General features: G+C 31.9%; 4 protein-coding genes across 8 annotated transcripts; 1 reads left to right on the top strand and 3 right to left on the bottom strand.

Moving 5' to 3' along the window:
- Positions 1-104: 104 nt before the first annotated feature.
- LOC105213465 (damage-control phosphatase ARMT1-like) lies at positions 105-3,042 on the bottom strand. Of its 3 annotated transcripts, none has more exons than XM_029041111.2 (8): positions 2,906-3,042; positions 2,648-2,838; positions 2,456-2,582; positions 1,479-1,575; positions 1,144-1,418; positions 619-1,082; positions 413-552; positions 105-353 (listed from the first exon to the last, which is right to left on the bottom strand). In XM_029041111.2, the coding sequence occupies exons 2-8, from the start codon at positions 2,737-2,739 to the stop codon at positions 187-189; spliced, it is 1,362 nt and encodes a 453-aa protein (XP_028896944.1). In that variant the 5' UTR covers positions 2,740-2,838; positions 2,906-3,042; the 3' UTR covers positions 105-186. The 3 variants fall into 3 exon arrangements, with proteins under 3 accessions (XP_028896944.1, XP_028896945.1, XP_011184628.1); XM_029041112.2 differs by having other exon boundaries at positions 2,648-2,827; positions 2,906-3,033; XM_011186326.3 differs by lacking the exon at positions 2,906-3,042 and having other exon boundaries at positions 2,477-2,582; positions 2,648-2,870.
- Positions 3,043-3,385: 343 nt separating this feature from the next.
- LOC105213464 (damage-control phosphatase ARMT1-like) lies at positions 3,386-5,742 on the bottom strand. Its single transcript, XM_011186324.3, has 8 exons — positions 5,582-5,742; positions 5,336-5,519; positions 5,150-5,255; positions 4,915-5,011; positions 4,584-4,852; positions 4,066-4,529; positions 3,833-3,972; positions 3,386-3,767 (listed from the first exon to the last, which is right to left on the bottom strand). Exons 2-8 carry the CDS (start codon positions 5,440-5,442, stop codon positions 3,568-3,570), a joined length of 1,383 nt encoding a protein of 460 aa, XP_011184626.1. The 5' UTR covers positions 5,443-5,519; positions 5,582-5,742; the 3' UTR covers positions 3,386-3,567.
- A 238-nt stretch (positions 5,743-5,980) lies between these two features.
- On the top strand, positions 5,981-11,448 carry LOC105213468 (synaptojanin-1). Its single transcript, XM_029041104.2, has 5 exons — positions 5,981-6,255; positions 7,209-7,965; positions 8,172-9,604; positions 9,804-10,313; positions 10,383-11,448. Exons 2-5 carry the CDS (start codon positions 7,290-7,292, stop codon positions 11,445-11,447), a joined length of 3,684 nt encoding a protein of 1,227 aa, XP_028896937.1. The 5' UTR covers positions 5,981-6,255; positions 7,209-7,289; the 3' UTR covers position 11,448.
- Positions 11,449-11,572: 124 nt separating this feature from the next.
- On the bottom strand, positions 11,573-16,562 carry LOC105213467 (outer dynein arm-docking complex subunit 4). 3 transcript variants are annotated; one of them, XM_011186328.3, is made up of 3 exons: positions 14,352-14,757; positions 13,909-14,276; positions 11,573-13,812 (listed from the first exon to the last, which is right to left on the bottom strand). In XM_011186328.3, exons 1-3 carry the CDS (start codon positions 14,470-14,472, stop codon positions 13,150-13,152), a joined length of 1,152 nt encoding a protein of 383 aa, XP_011184630.1. In that variant the 5' UTR covers positions 14,473-14,757; the 3' UTR covers positions 11,573-13,149. The 3 variants fall into 3 exon arrangements, with proteins under 3 accessions (XP_011184630.1, XP_028896946.1, XP_011184629.1); XM_029041113.2 differs by lacking the exons at positions 13,909-14,276; positions 14,352-14,757 and adding an exon at positions 16,319-16,562; XM_011186327.3 differs by having other exon boundaries at positions 13,909-14,753.
- Positions 16,563-17,637: the final 1,075 nt, after the last annotated feature.

Below are 17,637 nucleotides of genomic sequence, written 5' to 3'. Positions count from 1 at the left end.
ATTTAGAATGTTTTGAATTTTTAAAACTTTGGGCATAAGTGATATTAATCACATATTATTCTCTTCTACATGTGCAATTGGATAGATAGGTAATTCCATTGGTGTATTATTAAGTTACTACATACATAGTACATATTTGACATTTTTATTAATTATATACATATATATAATATAAAACTTATGTTATTACGAATTACGTATCACTTTGCTTGCAAATTGTATAGTTCCATATTCCCCAGTTATCATCCAATCTTTACTTTCCTTTTCTAAAATGTCTGATTGCCCTTCTAAAAGTCCACATATCAAATCTGCTTTGACGGTACGTAAACTGCAAATATTAGTCGGCCGAAAACCTATATGATTAGATATAAATTTAATAGAAACATTACATTTTATATTTTAAAATGTTCACCTCTTATACATGTTTCAAATGATTCAGTAAAATCCCAAGAGAAGTCGCTGATAAGTTTTCTGTAGTTAAGGTCGCCTTTGAAAATTATTAAATGTGAAGTAGAGAGTCTTTTATACAGATCTGGATCAATTTCAGACATCCTATAATGAGATAAGTTAAATAAATATGCATACACGTTTAGCAGCAGTGAAATTTGTGAAATTGACCTGTAATATTCATAAGGACTTGTCCAGAAATAATTAATATTAGCCACTTCGAATTTATTTTCTACTACAAAATTTTGCCATTTTTTTCCATACTCTCGTAAGACAGGCGATTCGTGACCTTTCATGTATTGTAAACTCCAACGAAAGTCGTTTATGGTTGCATCTGATATAAACCATGGTATAGCTTTTAAGTTGAATCGAACTTTGTCGGCTAATTTTCTTTCGATTAAATAGTCGGCGAGTATGAAATCGGTAAAAAGTTCATAACCAGCATTATCACAAATAAACTCAATAACGACAGCATTTCGCCTGTTTGCTGATTTCAGACTTTCAATAACTTGAGAGCTTTCATCAATAATGACTTTTTCATCTAAGCTTTTAACATGTTCGAAGGGATTTCCACTAAGTCTTACTTCTTTACCCGAAGATATGGAGAGGTCACATCGGTTTCCCCATAAATTGAGCTAAAATGTTATTATAAACTGAAATTTAAAACTGTCTTAATTAAGATTATATGTGCTAGACCTTCAATAAAATTTTTAAATTATCATCGACTATATCGGTTTTCATGCTTTCAAGACCATGAAGAATTTGAAGCATTGGCTCTACGCTAATTATAAAGGCATTTTGTTTATTTTGCGCGAAATAATCGTATGTTTTAAGCATTATGTGATTTTCAAAGAAATAATACAAACGTCTGTATATGTAGCATTCAGAATATAACCAACAAGCCTTTAAAAATGTGTTCGAATCATTGTTCAAGTCGTTCAGAAAATTATTCCAAAGCCATTTGTCCCCTTCTATTAGTGAATTTAAAAATATTATAATTTCAGAATTATGTGATATTAATATGATTTTACCAATCCCTTCAAATGTTTTCATGACATGATCGTTTTCCAGTTCATATTTTAAATCTAATATCTTGTCTACAATATCACGGATATCCTTCCAAATTGCCTAAAAATAAAAGATTTGTAACAATTTATATAATTATTATTATTATGTACATTTATTTTGAGATACAAATAGTTAAGCTTTCAAAAGGTTTATTATATGCGGATGATGTAAAACTTTTTAAATCATATACTTCTTATAACGAAAGAACTGAGTTAAAATCGGACTTAAATAATTTAGTTATTTGGTGTCACTAAAATGATATGCCACTGAATCTTAAAAAATGTAAAACGATGTGCTATTTGGAGCAGTTTGGAGCACGAATTTAGCTTTGTTGATTTAGGAGTTACTATGGACCCTAAACTAAATTTTAAATCTCATGTAATTTCAATAGTTTTAAAAGCGAAAGGTACTTTTAGCTTTGTTAAACGTCGGTCTTAAGAATTTAGTGATCCGTATATTACTAAAATTCATTTTACATGCCTATATTAGAGTTGGGTTCTATGGTATCGAATCCTAGTTGCCACACCTATTCTGATAAGCTAGAGTCCGCTCAAAAACAATTTTTACTTTTCGCTTTAAGTCATTAACATTGGTATCCAAAATTGAATCTATTTCCGTATACTAGCCGTTTAAAACTTATAAATCTACCTACACTTACTAGTCGTAGGGAAATTCTAGGCTAATATTCCTAGTAAAAGTTTGAGATTGCGCCCCACGATATACATATATAGTGGCTTATTGAAAATGTTCGCTTATTATAGATTCCTTAAATACTTCCCAAGTAGTAAAAGTTAAATTTTACATACTGGGTCTTAAAAATGATTTCAAATATATAGTTAATCATAAATTTTGGGTAGTAACCAATCAAAGGCAAATTACTGGTTGAGAAGTAATATGCGTGATATACATATTTAATTAATGTTTAATGAATTATACGTACTACAAATCGTTGAATACCAACCTCTCCAAACTCAGAAGATATATTTTCAAAGTTCTTTGTTGTGTCCTCAATAATATTTTGTAATATATTCGGCAATCGGATTTTCATTGTTTTATAGGCGAAACTTCTGGTTTTTTTATGTGAATCTTGTGTTAATATTGGCAATTTATATTTCATTGTACTCAACTTAACTGTTTATAGCGAGCCGAAAGAAAATGATGTCTTGGAGTTTTAATATCCATGATGTAAAACGGGTCCGGTTTATATAAAACTTCATTTGCCATTATCCCAATTTTATGAAGTTATAATACAAAGGAGAATTCTCAGTTAATAAGATGAATTAATAATGTGACGCAATATTTTATTCATTATCTGAAAGTGCTCTTTTCAATTAAGCATTAAGAATTAGAGATGCAAAAGATCGATGTTTTGAAACACACATATACTTACGTACATACATATATGTATATTGGGTTGAATGCTTTATTGAACATAGGTATAATATCACAAAAAATAATTTATTTTAATATTTATTTCCCTCTTTAATAAAAATAAAGATAGATTTTTATGTATTGAGTTAATATAAAATCTTAATAGATCTTATAGTCACTAGTATGGTGAATTACCCTAATTTTAGTATGGTAAAATCTATTCAAATTTTAACAGCTGATATCGTACTTTCAATACTTTAAAAGAAGTAGGAAAGAAAATTTGTCAGCTGTTTTTATTAAGAAAATTTAACATTTTTTCTCCAAACTAAAGATTCTTGACTAAAAACAATTTGTACAAAAAACAATATTCAAAGCCGGCTGGGTTAGGAAGATCTGATGAGCACTTTCCTTATTGACATGTTAGTCATTTGATTTTATGTTCACATTAAAATGTTAAAATATATTTACTTCTGAGTAATACAAAATCAAACAAACTAAATTAGGCAGAGTAAAATGTAACAATAACAAACAAATAATTTTATTGATATAAATTGTTTAACTCAATAAAATTTGAGTGAAGTATAATTTTAGAATAAATAGGTAGGTAAATCCATTCTTTAAATTGTACTTAAATTTAAATGTTTAAATGTTCGAGATTCATAAAGGGCTGTATTCCGGGAATTACTGCGCACTTAAAGAATTTGTTATCACTGCTTCGGCAGATATCGTCGGTTGAATCATAAATTGTATAGTGCCATACTCTCCAGTCGTCATCCAGTTTTGATCAATTTCAAATAGCTTTTCAGCTTGCCCTTCTAATAGACCACAAATCAAATCAGCTTTTACAGTTCGTAAACTCACTAAATTCGTTGGCAGGAAGCCTATATGACAAATAACAAGTGATTAGTTAGTGGTTGTCAGTAAATACTCCTCAACACGAATTTACCTCTTAAACACGTTGTAAACGGGTCAGTAAAGCTCCATGAAAAATCGCCAATTAGTTTTCTGTAGTTAAGATCTCCCTTGAAAATAACCAGACGTGATTCAGATAAATTCGCATATAATTCAGGGTTAATATTGCACATTCTGAAATAGGTATATGTCATATGTTTTGCCGTCTTAGTGAACTACATATACTTTTCTGCAATTTCTGTATTGCACCTGTCTTTGCAAAATTACCTATAGTATTCATAAGGACTTGTCCAGAAGTAATCCAATGATGCTATTTCAAATTTTTTTTCATTTAGAAGTTGTTGCCATCTTCTACCATATTCTTTCAAAATCGGTATAGTTTGATTTTGCAGATACCGAAAGGTCCAATTTAAATCGTTTATTGTAGCATCGGATACGAACCAAGGAATAGCTTTCAAATGAAAACGGATTTTTTCCGCCAATTTACTTTTTATCAAATAATCAGCAAAAACAAAATCAGTGAAAAGTTCATATCCGGCATTGTCACACACAAATTCCACAATAGATGGTTTATTCGTATTTTCTGATTTTAGACATTCAAAAACTGACTTTGAGTTATCGATGAGAATTTTATTGTCAAAGCTTCGTAAAAGATCAAAAGGGTTGTTACCCAGTTGAATCTCTTTACCAGATGTAATAGAAAGATCACAGCGATTGCCCCATAAATTAAGCTATTTTTATAAAGAAACATTATATTTTTTGTCATTGATAAAGTAAAAATTTACCTTGAGCATCAACCGAAATGAGTCATAAGAGATTTCAATACCTTGCAGAACACTCAAAATTTCTTCAATACATCCAATTGAATTAATTAGAGCATTCTGTTTTTGCTTAGCAAAATAGTCAAAATTGGTTAACGTTTGAGAGTTTTCGAAAAACGAAGATAATCGACGATACATATAACACTCAGCATATAGCCAACAAACTTTGAAAAAACTATTTTTTTCTTCGTTCATATTTTTTATAAAGTTGTTCCATATTTCTCTATCAGGTTCTGAATAAAGCAATATAACATAATAATAACTAAATCCTTGTGAATTAAGAATCCTTACGTACCATTTCCAACAAAAGGCTCTAGAGCTTTATCAGTTTGAAGTTGATACTTCAATTTTGATATGGAACCAATAATATTTTTAATTTCCTCTCGAGAATCCTAAAAAATTATGTTAATTTTTATTAGAAAGAGGAATATATTAAATATTTTTCATTATTATTTTTGTTTGAAGTTTGATAAATATGTATTCTATCATAAGTCTTACCAATGAATATTTTTTTCTAATTACGTACTAACCTCACCGTACTCTGTTATCAGCTCATCCTTGTATTTTGTTATACTATCGATTATACTTGTAAGTGTTACTGGTAGTCGAGAGCGCAATGTATAATACGCGAAGCTCCTGCAAAAGATAATAACTTTTTAATTAATATTTATTTATATCAATATAACTATTATGTATAAATGTATTATTAAATTTACTGTTTATACTGGCCACACATTGGTGAACGTGGAGGGGTATTTAAATCTAAAATACCATATTTGGCATCAAATTCTGTTGATGGCGCTTTACTTGTAGATTTGGACATGCTTCACCGTATCAAAGTTTCGATTAGAAATATTCACGGGTACTGTTATTTTACTTTTAATATAATACCCTATACGCCTGAAATCATAAACAATTCGATAGTTTTATAAAACGTAAAACTTATACTTTTTTAAACTAACCTTAAGTTGCTGAATATATGTATAAACATATATATACATTAAAACCGCAACAATTCTTCTTTTATGATATTAATAGTTTTTTGACAGATTTTATTTAATATGAATAAAACATCTGGTTTCCACAATACGTAAACAATAAACATATGGCAGAGCCATACCTAACAATGCCACATCATAAAAAATTTAAAAAATAATTATTGAATACCGAACTGATAGAACTAATACCACAGTTCGTGATAATAATTTCAATACTTTCTACTGGATGGCAGTTTTCTTAATATTTAACATTTTCCGTAATCCCTGATTATTTGGTAATCAAAGTTGATTGGTTATCTCTTAAAACATTATTGAAATAAATGTATATGATTCCAAAGAAGAGTAATTCACCATGATTGTAGTGTTACACACCATGGTGGAAACCAATTGTCAAATTTACAAAAAAATTTACGCTTTCATTTGGTTTTGTGAATTTTCGCAGTTTTTGCAAAAAAAATTGTGTAATTAAATCCGATTTTCTTGAAATGTGTAGTTATATTCATTATATGTAAAAATAATTTGTTAAAACAAGAAAAATAAAATTGGGGGAAGTGAACTGTAAAATGTTGTGAAAAATCTATAACATATCGGTGTTTTGGTGGCCTGAGTTCGGAGGGCGGATGTTGATTAGTAATATGGTATATATAAGATATATTGTTAATTATATGTTTTATAGTGAGTCAAGGAATACACATTTAAAAAAGTCCTATAAGGCTGGCCACAGAATATATGTACATAAATATTATTGTATGTATGTATTTTAATTTTAGTTTAATATATGTATGTACATTTATAATACAGATTACTACCGTTAGAAAAAAATAGCGATAGTGGAAGATTTCCTGTCCTATTGTAGTGGTTCACTTTGTGAAATAGTTAATTTCTTCATAAATATAATATTAATACAAATGCGATAGTTTTCTCCAATCTGATTTAATATTTGTACGGCTTTTATTTTGTGTTTTAACAGAATTAGCCTAAAGGACACTGAAATTCGACGAGTTTCTGGAAGCATCATCTTTTGAGATCGGATACAAATTACCACCTTTTATTCGCCCAAGAACTTTAAAGACGTCTGCTTTTTTTTCAAATTAATTTGGGGAATATTTTCTGGTTTAACAAAAAGAATAGCATTCGAATTAATTGATTTTTTGAAAAGTTATTAAAAACCAATCAATGTACAATCGGCTTAAGATTTCTTTTCGAATACATACAAAACATTGAATAGTTGAATTGGTTTATTGTTTATTAGCAGACCGCTGCGGCTTCGCACGGGTTTAAACAAACATTTAAAAAGTTATAAATTTTTACACATTCTCCATACTACACATATGTCTACTATCTACTTTCCTGTTTTTTGCGTGGGTTCATTTTAAAAAAGTAAACTGAGGAAAATTTCGAACATGAAATTAGATTTTATTTGCAATGAGCTAAAACTTGATTTCGGCCTCTAGTCTTTGGTGTCCGATGTCTTTCTTTTTTAAATCGGCACAGTAGTTTTTGAGTTTATTCATTACAAACATACATACAAATCATTATTCTTTATAATACTAGTATCGATTATATGAATATATATATTTTTTTATTTCAGATGTCTTAGTAGAGAAAACTTAAAAATTATAAAATTGCAGAATAGAATATATCTATAATCTATATAAAATTTCCTTAAAAAATGGCAATGTCAAAAGTGATGCGGGTTCTGGAAAAGTCTATTCCACCATCACCTTATAGCGTCCTTCTAGAGCATCGAAATAAAAGTGATAGCATTCTTTTTGAATCGCATGCGGTTGCTTTGCTTTCGACTCAAGAAACTGATGTAATACGTAAGCAATATACCAAATTGTGTGACGCTTACGGCTGCCTTGGAGTTCTTCAACTAAATGCTGGAGAAAGTACTGTTTTGTTTCTGGTACTTGTTACTGGTTGTGTCTCAATGGGAAAAATTTGTGATGTTGAGGTTTTTCGAATTACGCAGACACAATTTGTGGCATTGCAAAATGCAGCGCCAAATGAAGACAAAATATCGGAGTGCCGCAAGCTGCTGAACTCGGGAACGTTTTACTTTGCACATTCGAATGCTTCGATAACTAGTAGTTTACAAAAGTTTGATATAACATTATGCGCTCAACGGAGACAAAGGATATCTGAAACTGACAATCGTTTTTTTTGGAATCGAATGATGCATATACATATGCTTCGATTTGGTATAGATTGTCAGTCATGGCTTTTAAAAGCAATGTGTGGATCTGTGGAGATTCGCACAGTTTATGTTGGAGCCAAACAGGCTCGCGCCGCTATTATATCTCGGTTAAGTTGCGAACGTGCCGGCACTCGGTTTAATGTTCGGGGTATGTAATGACTCATATTCTTTTCTTTGTTTCTTTGTTGTAAAATCGACTAGTTAAATAGAATAAAAATATTTCTTTCTTTTTTAAATGAATGCTTTTCATTTAAAAATGAGTTGAATTTTTTTATAAAAAATTTTGGATGATGTAAAATTTTCCGTTTATGTGTTATTTTGATATATAATTTCATGTTTACATATCATCTTAAGGAACAAACGACGAAGGACATGTTGCTAACTTTGTGGAGACCGAGCAGGTTATTTATGTGGATAGTGATGTGACTAGTTATATTCAAACCCGTGGGTCTGTTCCTCTTTTTTGGGAACAACCAGGTGTACAAGTTGGTTCACACAAGGTTAAATTGTCAAGAGGTTTTGAGGCATCTGCGGCAGCATTTGATCGACATATGGTGATGATGAAACAACGTTACGGATATCAGGCAATTATAAACCTTTTGGGCACTTCAATGATTGGTAGTAAGGAAGGTGAAGCAATGTTAAGCAATGAATTCCAAAAACACCATAATATGTCAACACACAAAGATGTTTCACACATTATATTTGATTACCATCAAGAATGTCGAGGTGGAAACTTTGGTGCGCTTTTGAAACTGAAAGAGCGCCTCGGAGTTTGTGGAGTAAACTATGGATTTTTCCATGCTTCCCAGGGGCAAGCAATACGTGAGCAATTTGGTGTTATTCGCACTAATTGCCTAGATTGTTTGGACCGCACCAATTGCGTGCAAACGTTCCTTGGTTTAGATATGCTCAATCAACAAATTGAAGCTTTAAAATTGGGAGAGAAAAAACAGAATTTCTCTAGATTTGAAGAAATATTTCGTCAAATGTGGGTAAACAACGGCAATGAAGTTAGTAAAATCTATGCAGGTACTGGAGCTATACAAGGTGGCTCCAAACTAATGGATGGAGCGCGATCAGCAGCTCGTACTATTCAGAACAATTTGTTAGACAACTCGAAACAGGAAGCAATTGACATTTTATTACTCGGATCAACACTTTCGTCAGAGTTGGCTGATCGAGCTCGAATATTATTGCCATCGAATATGCTGCATGCGCCAACTACAGTTTTAAGGGAAATGTGTAAACGCTTCGCCGAGTATGTGGCTCCCCGTACCTGTCGTGTCGCAGTTGGTACATACAATGTAAATGGCGGTAAACATTTTAGAAGTATTGTTTTTAAAGACTCTTTGTCTGATTGGTTACTAGACTGCCATGCATTGGCACGAGCTAAAGCACTAGTCAACGTGAATAATCCGTCAGAGAACGCATGCGATCCAGTTGATATATATGCGATTGGTTTTCAAGAGATCGTTGATTTGAATGCCTCTAACATTGTTGCTGCCAGCACAGACAATGCCAAATTATGGGCAGAGGAATTGCAAAAGACTATTTCCCGAGATAATGATTATGTGCTTCTCACATATCAACAACTAGTAGGTGTGTGTTTATATATATATGTTCGACCGGAGCATGCGCCATTTATTCGTGATGTTGCTATTGATTGCGTCAAAACTGGACTTGGGGGCACCACTGGAAATAAGGGAGCATGTGCGATACGCTTTGTTTTGCATGGAAGTTCTATGTGTTTCGTATGTGCCCATTTTGCTGCTGGGCAATCACAGGTAAGACCATAATGTAATTATTTAGAGTTCTATTTACACAATGGTTCAAAATTATATAGCCATTTCTATATCATAAATATGTATGTATATATGTGTAACAAAAATTTAGATTTAAATAAAAACGAAACAAACTTTTTAGTACGTACATGCATACGTATTTAATCATATTTTACTCTATGGGGTTTCTAAAAAATTATAGGTTGCTGAGCGTAACGCAGATTATGCTGAAATAACAAGAAAATTGGCATTTCCCATGGGACGTACTCTCAAGTCGCATGACTGGGTGTTTTGGTGTGGCGATTTCAATTATAGAATTGATATGGAAAAGGATGATTTGAAAGAAGCTATAAAGATCGAAGATCTCACATCTGTGTTGCTGAATGATCAGCTGCGTAAGGAGCAAGAATCGGGCAATGTTTTCAGCGATTTTCTGGAAGGAGAAATTAATTTCGACCCGACGTACAAATATGATTTGTTTAGTGATGAATATGATACGTCAGAAAAACAACGCGCCCCTGCTTGGACTGATCGTGTATTGTGGCGTCGGCGCAAAGCCTTAGCCGCCGAAACAGATGTAAATAGTGTTGAATGGAATCCAGGTAGACTTATTCATTATGGCCGTTCAGAATTGAAGCAAAGTGACCATCGCCCAGTTATTGCTATTATTGATGCAGAAATTGTTGAAATTGATTCACACCGACGGCGAGAGGTTCGGTGAAACATAAATAATTTTTTTCATAATAACATATGTACATATTTTTTCCTTTGATGATTTTAGGTATTTGAACAGGTCATAAGAGACCTGGGCCCACCTGATTCTACTGTTGTTGTGCACGTAAAAGAGGATGTTGTTTATGATGACGGCCCGACTATATATGATGAAGCAGTAATGTCAACGCTTATTCAAGAATTGTCGAAGTTAGGCGAAGTTACTTTGGTTCGATATGTAGAGGACACAATGTGGGTAACATTTCGAGATGGTGAATCAGCATTACATGCGAGCAATAAAAAATCGATTCGTATTTGTGGTTTGGAGCTACAATTTCAACTAAAGACGTCAAATTGGCAACCATTAGTTGATAATGAAATTGAATTGTGTACAACTAACACTATACCTTTATGTTCCAATCCGCAAGAACAAGCACGGTTATTCAGTAGTTCACCTGATATTCCCAAGCGTCCCAAACAGCCTCCTGGTCGACCAGCACCAGCTCGCCCACCAATCCCTATGTCACCCAAAAATTCGCCGCGTCATCAACCTCATGTTGGAGTAATTAGTGTTGTGCCTGATATGCTGCAATCTAAACCTTCCAAACCTTTAATGACACAACCCTTACAGCCCTTACCAGTTTCTTCTCAAAGTAACCAAAAAAACACTAAAATGGATGGCAGCGAAAGTATATCGTCATCTAAATCACAGTCACCTATTGAAACTCAACAATGCTCTCCATTACATACGTCATCTGCCGCTTCACCAGTTGATTTGTCTGAAGGACCATTTCCCCCCACACCTCCTAGACAAAGCAAAAATTCGACACCAGTATCCACACCAATACGTCAACCGAAACAAGAAGGTGTTTCAACTTTTTACGATGGCAGTGCTAACATATATGAAGAAATACAAGATGAAATGCCAGCGCCTAGACATCCACCACCTCCGTTTCCATCAACGTCAAATCAAGAAATTGCTTCCAATGTCTCTATTGAAAGTCCTCGTAGACAAACCAATTCGGCACCAATAGGCCCACCACCGCCATTACCGGCGCGGCGAGGACCTCCACCCATACCTAATCGTAGTGGAAATGCACCACCACTACCTACTCGACCAGGCAATAACAATTAAAGTAAGTACCAAAATTTTGTATTTGTCCTGGGGTATGATTTTTCTCGCTACAGCTGTAGTTTTCCCACTGCCACGGGTTGGCACCTTTATCTTCAAAAGATTATATATAAAAAAAATGCTTATGATGTTAAAATGTTAAATAAATAAAGAAAATATGAAATATCAAAAATATACTGTGGCTAGGCCAGCCATATTTGTACTTCTGTAAGAAGTTTTACAACGGCCTGTTGTTGAATTATTCCTTTTCAAGCGCGGACTTTATTTGGGCCTTCTAAACGTTCTTAACGTTGTATAATCATTTTCGGTGTTTCCTATATATGTTAAACTACATGTTTTCATTATAGTTTTATATTGCATTTTAGATAAATTTTTAAAAACTGAACAGTTAAAATATTTACCTGCTGTTAATAAGTAATTATTATTCATATTTTTGTCAGGTACTAAATGCGCGGGTGTGGGAAGTACAAATTCTACTCATTACCGTATTGATTGTAGCGAATTTGAAATATCCAAAACTGAAATACTAGCAATGAGGCATAAATAAATAAACTTACTTCAATAATATAAATAATTAAAAAATGTTATATCGCCAACTTCTATTAGAACCTATATTCTATTAGAATCTGCTGTGTTTTGTATTTCTTCGCAAAGAAAAAATTTGAAAGGAAGAATACTTTTACGCTATATATAAATTAAAATAATAAAATATGATATTCGCATTATTAGTAGGCATTTATTTCCCAATTATCTTAGTCAACATTTACAATCAATTGAAATGAAAAAGTTTATTGCAAGCTTATTATTATTGTATACTATGTACATTTAGATATGTACGAATAATGTGTTTAAATCGAAAAATTCATATTTTTCAAGTGGTGTTGCTAGAGTGACTATATTGGGTGTATAAACATAAACATTATGATTTATATCAACTGTATTAACTTTGAATTTTCTTTATTAGAAAAATACTGGAATAGGAAATCATACATTCCGTAATACAATTAAAATGGTACGAACTCGCTCTATCCAAAAGCTTAGTCTAGATCCAGTTAAGCTAAAACTAGTCAAAGAAGCTCAATAACAATTTAAAAAAGTATAAACAATAATATTAACAAATGGAATAACACAATAAAAATACAATTTAATTGAATGAAATTAGATATATTTGTACTAAGTTTGATTAATTGTTATATAAAATAAAATTCAATTCAGCTAAGCTAAATAAATAACTCAAGTTTAATTAAAACACATGTGGTTAAGTTGATATTGTTAAAAATATTTTATAGTATAAATAAATATTAGCAAAGTGAACGTGCAAGTATTGCTGCTAGTAAAATCCACTACCTATAACTATAGATTTAAGTATGCGGACATAGAGCTCGGAGGCTTAAATTATCATATTATTTGTGCATTGTAATGCCATATAAAACAATTACTTGTCCTCTGTTGAAATTTATAATTACATAATTATAGGCGAAAGCCCATGTACATTTGGAAAAGTTAATTACAATACATATAAATGTTACATTGTAAAAATACATATAAATATAAATAAAACTATAATAAATCAAGACACTATAATAACATTTATTTCTTGTAAACGTTAATTTCTTAAAATTCAAGATAATTTATGTGGTTTATATGACATTATGCAACATTCTTAGAGAGATGGTGGATGGTAATTCGCTTATATAAATTGGTTCTAAAACCAGTCTGGTAAAGGTTCTTGAGGGAGGTTTTTATAATTTGGAAGTGATGTACAAGGTCGTTGTTGTCGCCAAAATTCTTGTCGTTTTTTTAAAAAGTTAACAGCTTCATTTGCATGATTGGAAATATTCTCTGAGTTTGTATCGGCACGAACTAAATCGGGGTGTTTTAACAGTTTTTCTAAATACTCTTTATCAACACATAATTCACCTAACAATTTGCGTGCGGTATGACGTTCAATTTCAGTTCGGGATAATTTCAATCGATTCGAATGTTGCGGATTGTTTTGGGATTGTTTATTGATCTTATATTTAGTGGAAATCTTTTTATCGGCTGACTTGAGTGCAATATTGAGCGACGAACATTTACTAGTTCCTATAGTATTCTCAATGGCTTCTTGTGTTTTTTGAACACCCAATCGAAAGGAAGACAACTCAGGGCGAGCGCGCAATCCTTGATGAAAGAACATTAAACTCTGCTCGAATTGACCGAGAAAATAAAGGGATTCTGCTTTTTGAAAGATGGCTCGAATGTTATTTTTATCTTCAGTAAGCGCAGTTTCTGAATCCTTTAATGCCTTTGATGGCTCCCCTAATAAAAGGTAACATTTACTTCGAGAAACCAGCGCATTTATATCAGTGCCATTTAATTCGAGTGCCTGAAAATGTAAACAAAGATAAATTATATTTTATATAATTGCATATTAAAAAATTCAAATGTAGTTACTCATAAGGTTAATTTCAATTGTTCGAACCTGTGAAAAGAAATACACAGCATTTTCTGGATTGGCATTTTTAATTTCTTTCAATCCCAATGCTATAATGGAGTTAATGTCTGCCTCATCCGGTATTTGCATGATTTCATTGCGATCTTGTTTATGTTTTATTTGCAAGCTTTGTTTAATGTCGTAAGTGCCGGCGCTTACAGCTGCTGCTCTATCTTTATCAGTGTAGAAGTCTACAAAATTTTCTTTTGGCTTCTTTTTTAATAATTGATCCTCAGTTTTTCTACGCGCCGCGCGCAATTCCGCTTCTATACGGTTTCCACGACCAACAACTCCACTCTTTTCTCCATCATCAGCAAATTTGACTGTCTTACGACTGATAATTAAATTTCGGACACCTGGAATAGCGTTAGAGGCGCTTCGCTTATTTAAAGAATGACTAGTACGGGACAAAGAATGGTATCGGCCCTGACCTAGTTTGCGTGTAGATTCATCTATTGACTCTTCATCTGTAGTTATTCCGATTCTTATAAAACTTTGAAGTAACTCTTGTTCCTTATTAACATCTAAAATGTTTTTCAAAACACTTGACATATTGACAGAGTGCGGTACGAACGAAAAATCACGCTTAAGAATATGATGTAGCAAAATTTTCCATTAAACTTTTACATTTATATTTTTTTGATCAATCCATAATAAAATCTGTATTAGGGTGCTGCTTGAGAAGAACGATTGTGCCCACCCAGAGAGGAAAGTTAAATACTTGTTTATATGAATAGCTATCATTAAACACTTATGTTTTATTTATGAATAACACCATATGTGCGGACAAATTTTGCAAACATTTAAAAGCATAATATAATTTTGTTATTATTTTTGACAAATGCTGATTGACTTTCTTTAAAAGAATTGATACAATATGTTATACAACCCTAATATAAAAAACGCGTTGTTAAGCGGAGCTGTTTGTGTTGCCTTGGGACACTGCTAATCGATAAGCTAATCTAACTGATGAATAAATGTTTCAAAATAAATACAAATTTATCAACTAATAGCAATTTATATTTAAATTGGACTTTAATAATGTTTATATATGTTGCGTTTTTAATAGTTTTGTGTATTTTTTAATTTTATAATGTTAATAGTGGCCGGGCCACGCATTCCTGTGGATAAGGTATATGTATGTTAAATTCTATTCTGGTTAACTTTTTGATAAAGTGAAATTAATTTTATTACTTAAATTGTAGCTTTGTTATATCCCTTTTTGTTTAATTACTATTATTTAGTTGTTGCTGTGGTCCGATTTTGGCCATCAAGAATACCAACCTTCTCATAGTATCAATATGTATTTAAGTTTGAGCTGAGTGAAATTATCGCCAGATGAAATTATCGCTTGACGGATGTTGAGCTGTGGCCACGACCATTTACCTAAAAATGTATAAATCCTAATGTCCTTCCGTGTTGTGAATATCTGTTGCAAGAGTATAATTTTTTTCTTACTTTCGTTTTTTATTTTTCCCTTCTTGGGTTCCCCTTCGGCATTTTTTGGGACTACCTTCCTGAAACATCTGCTTCTACTCCCCCCTTCTTACCAAAATAAAGAGTAGAATACACAGCTACGTGAGATATAAGAACGTAGGTAGGATTTATACCCAAGAATTTGCTTCTCAAAACTCTAAACGCGTTTTTCTCGAAGCAGCGTTTTTACGACAGGCGTATGAGGTTACACAAAACCTATTAATCCAATCGGTTCCGATTTCTATTCTCGTTGAAATTTTTGTTTTCAGATGTTCCAGTGAGTGGAAATTTGTTCAAATTTGCACACATCTTTAACATAACATTAACTAGAATGAATGAAGGATTTTTTATATTTTTATAACAACTTTTTTTCGAGCCAATAAATGCCGACAGTTTGACCAAAAAAGTGAGTTTTTTGTTATAAATCTGGCAAAAGTACAAATTTTAATATTTTAGTTTTCCCTTCTTTCTCTAACTAGATTTAATCATTTACTATTGAAATATTTTTGGGTTATTGATTTTAGATCAACCAATATTGAGTTATAATGTCTACGGTTTTTTTGGACACGTCTGAGCTGAGTTTTCGGAATTTTTAAATAAAAATTTCACAAAATTATGTTTAAATATGTATCTTCGATATGCTATATATGAGTGCACCTAACTCCTTAAGTCGTAAGGCACCAGTTTTTTAATATTTGGGGAAACTGAAATTACACACACAAATTATATTTCGATGCGAATATTGGATTCTTTGTTTTACCTATCGTATGATGTGTATGCATTGTTCCGACTATAGTATGGTACATAGATAACGTTCGTTTAGTGCAGAACTTTGAACTTACTTACAAATTAGGAAAATTAAAACGTCTATTAATTGAAAACTCTAACTAATTTCAACTTCACCAACAATTTCAATAAATACCTTATTGTAACCGACTAAAGCTTTATCATATTCTCGAACCTTCATATGGTTGTGGGACTGATCACACAACAGTTTAGTGCAGGTCTCTAATTCCTCCAAAGGGTCGACTTTGTTTCTTCTCCGCGGCATTATTCAATTTAAAAATGACTAAGTAATCAAATGTGTATATTTTTCACTTTAGTTTTTTATGTTAACCGAATGACTTTACATTGCTATTGCTTCCGAGATACTGACTAGAAGTCGAATATATGAAGTTAATTGCTTACCTGGTGCTTAATGAACTGTAATCAAAGGGGACAAAAAATTTCAATAAATGACAAAAAACTTTTTCAAGGAAAACTTCGACTGTGAAGCCAACGCAAGTATGTAAATAGGATAGCTTGTAGGAAATGATCTCAATTCAAAAATAATAAACTATAATTTTTAAGTATGCTTGCTTTTAATACATAATACTACAAATAAATTTATTTAAATATAATTTTATCATTGTGTGGTGTCAGCTGAAAAATCAAGCTATGTACATATGTATGTACTGAAAAATTTTGCCAAGCAGGTGTATAGGAATTTATTAATCTGATTCTAATCATACAACTTGTTAGCAGAAATACAAAACCAAAAGTACAAGTCGAAAATAACATCACTTAGTATACTTGGTCAATATATCTGTCAAAGAACCGAGGTTAAATAACTCAATTTTTCTACAGGGTTGTCTTCACCACTGAGTAATATGTATTTACTCAAACATGCAAATTTGGAAATTATTGCAGACATTCAGAAGTGCACCAATTCATTTGGTTTGCATGCTATGACAAGCAGTAATAAAATTTAATAAACAACCATTAACTACGACTATGTAGTTTAATATGTTCATGGATGTCTGCGTACTTGTTGGTTTGCCTCATTCTCTGTCCTTAAACCGTTTTTCCCCTGATTCCCGTCACTCACAATTTACAAATTGCTTTGATTGCCCTTTACTTAATGTGACAATTTCTCAAAGAACTTAATTGTTGTATGGAGGGGGAGTATTTTCTGTAAGCGTTTGTTTTATGGGAATTATTCTCTTTTTTAACGACCCCGTTCGTCTTCTACATAAATATGTACATGTGTAAATACTTCTGTATATAGTGCGAATATGAACATGTACATATTCACTAAGAAATATATAATTAATTCAGCTGTTATAACTGGTTCTTATATGCGCTAAATTCAAATAAAAATAATGATATTTAGAAAATATATACAGTATTTTTCCGAAATAACGAACACATTAATTGTCAGGCCTGTTCGTTACATCGAATTTTTCGTTAATTCGAGTACTC

This window comes from Zeugodacus cucurbitae, chromosome 6 (genome assembly GCF_028554725.1).
Source record: "Zeugodacus cucurbitae isolate PBARC_wt_2022May chromosome 6, idZeuCucr1.2, whole genome shotgun sequence".
In the NCBI taxonomy this organism is placed as follows: Eukaryota; Metazoa; Arthropoda; class Insecta; order Diptera; family Tephritidae; genus Zeugodacus; species Zeugodacus cucurbitae.
The sequence above is the reverse complement of the archived record's forward strand: the minus strand, read 5'-3'. Positions and strand labels throughout refer to the sequence as shown.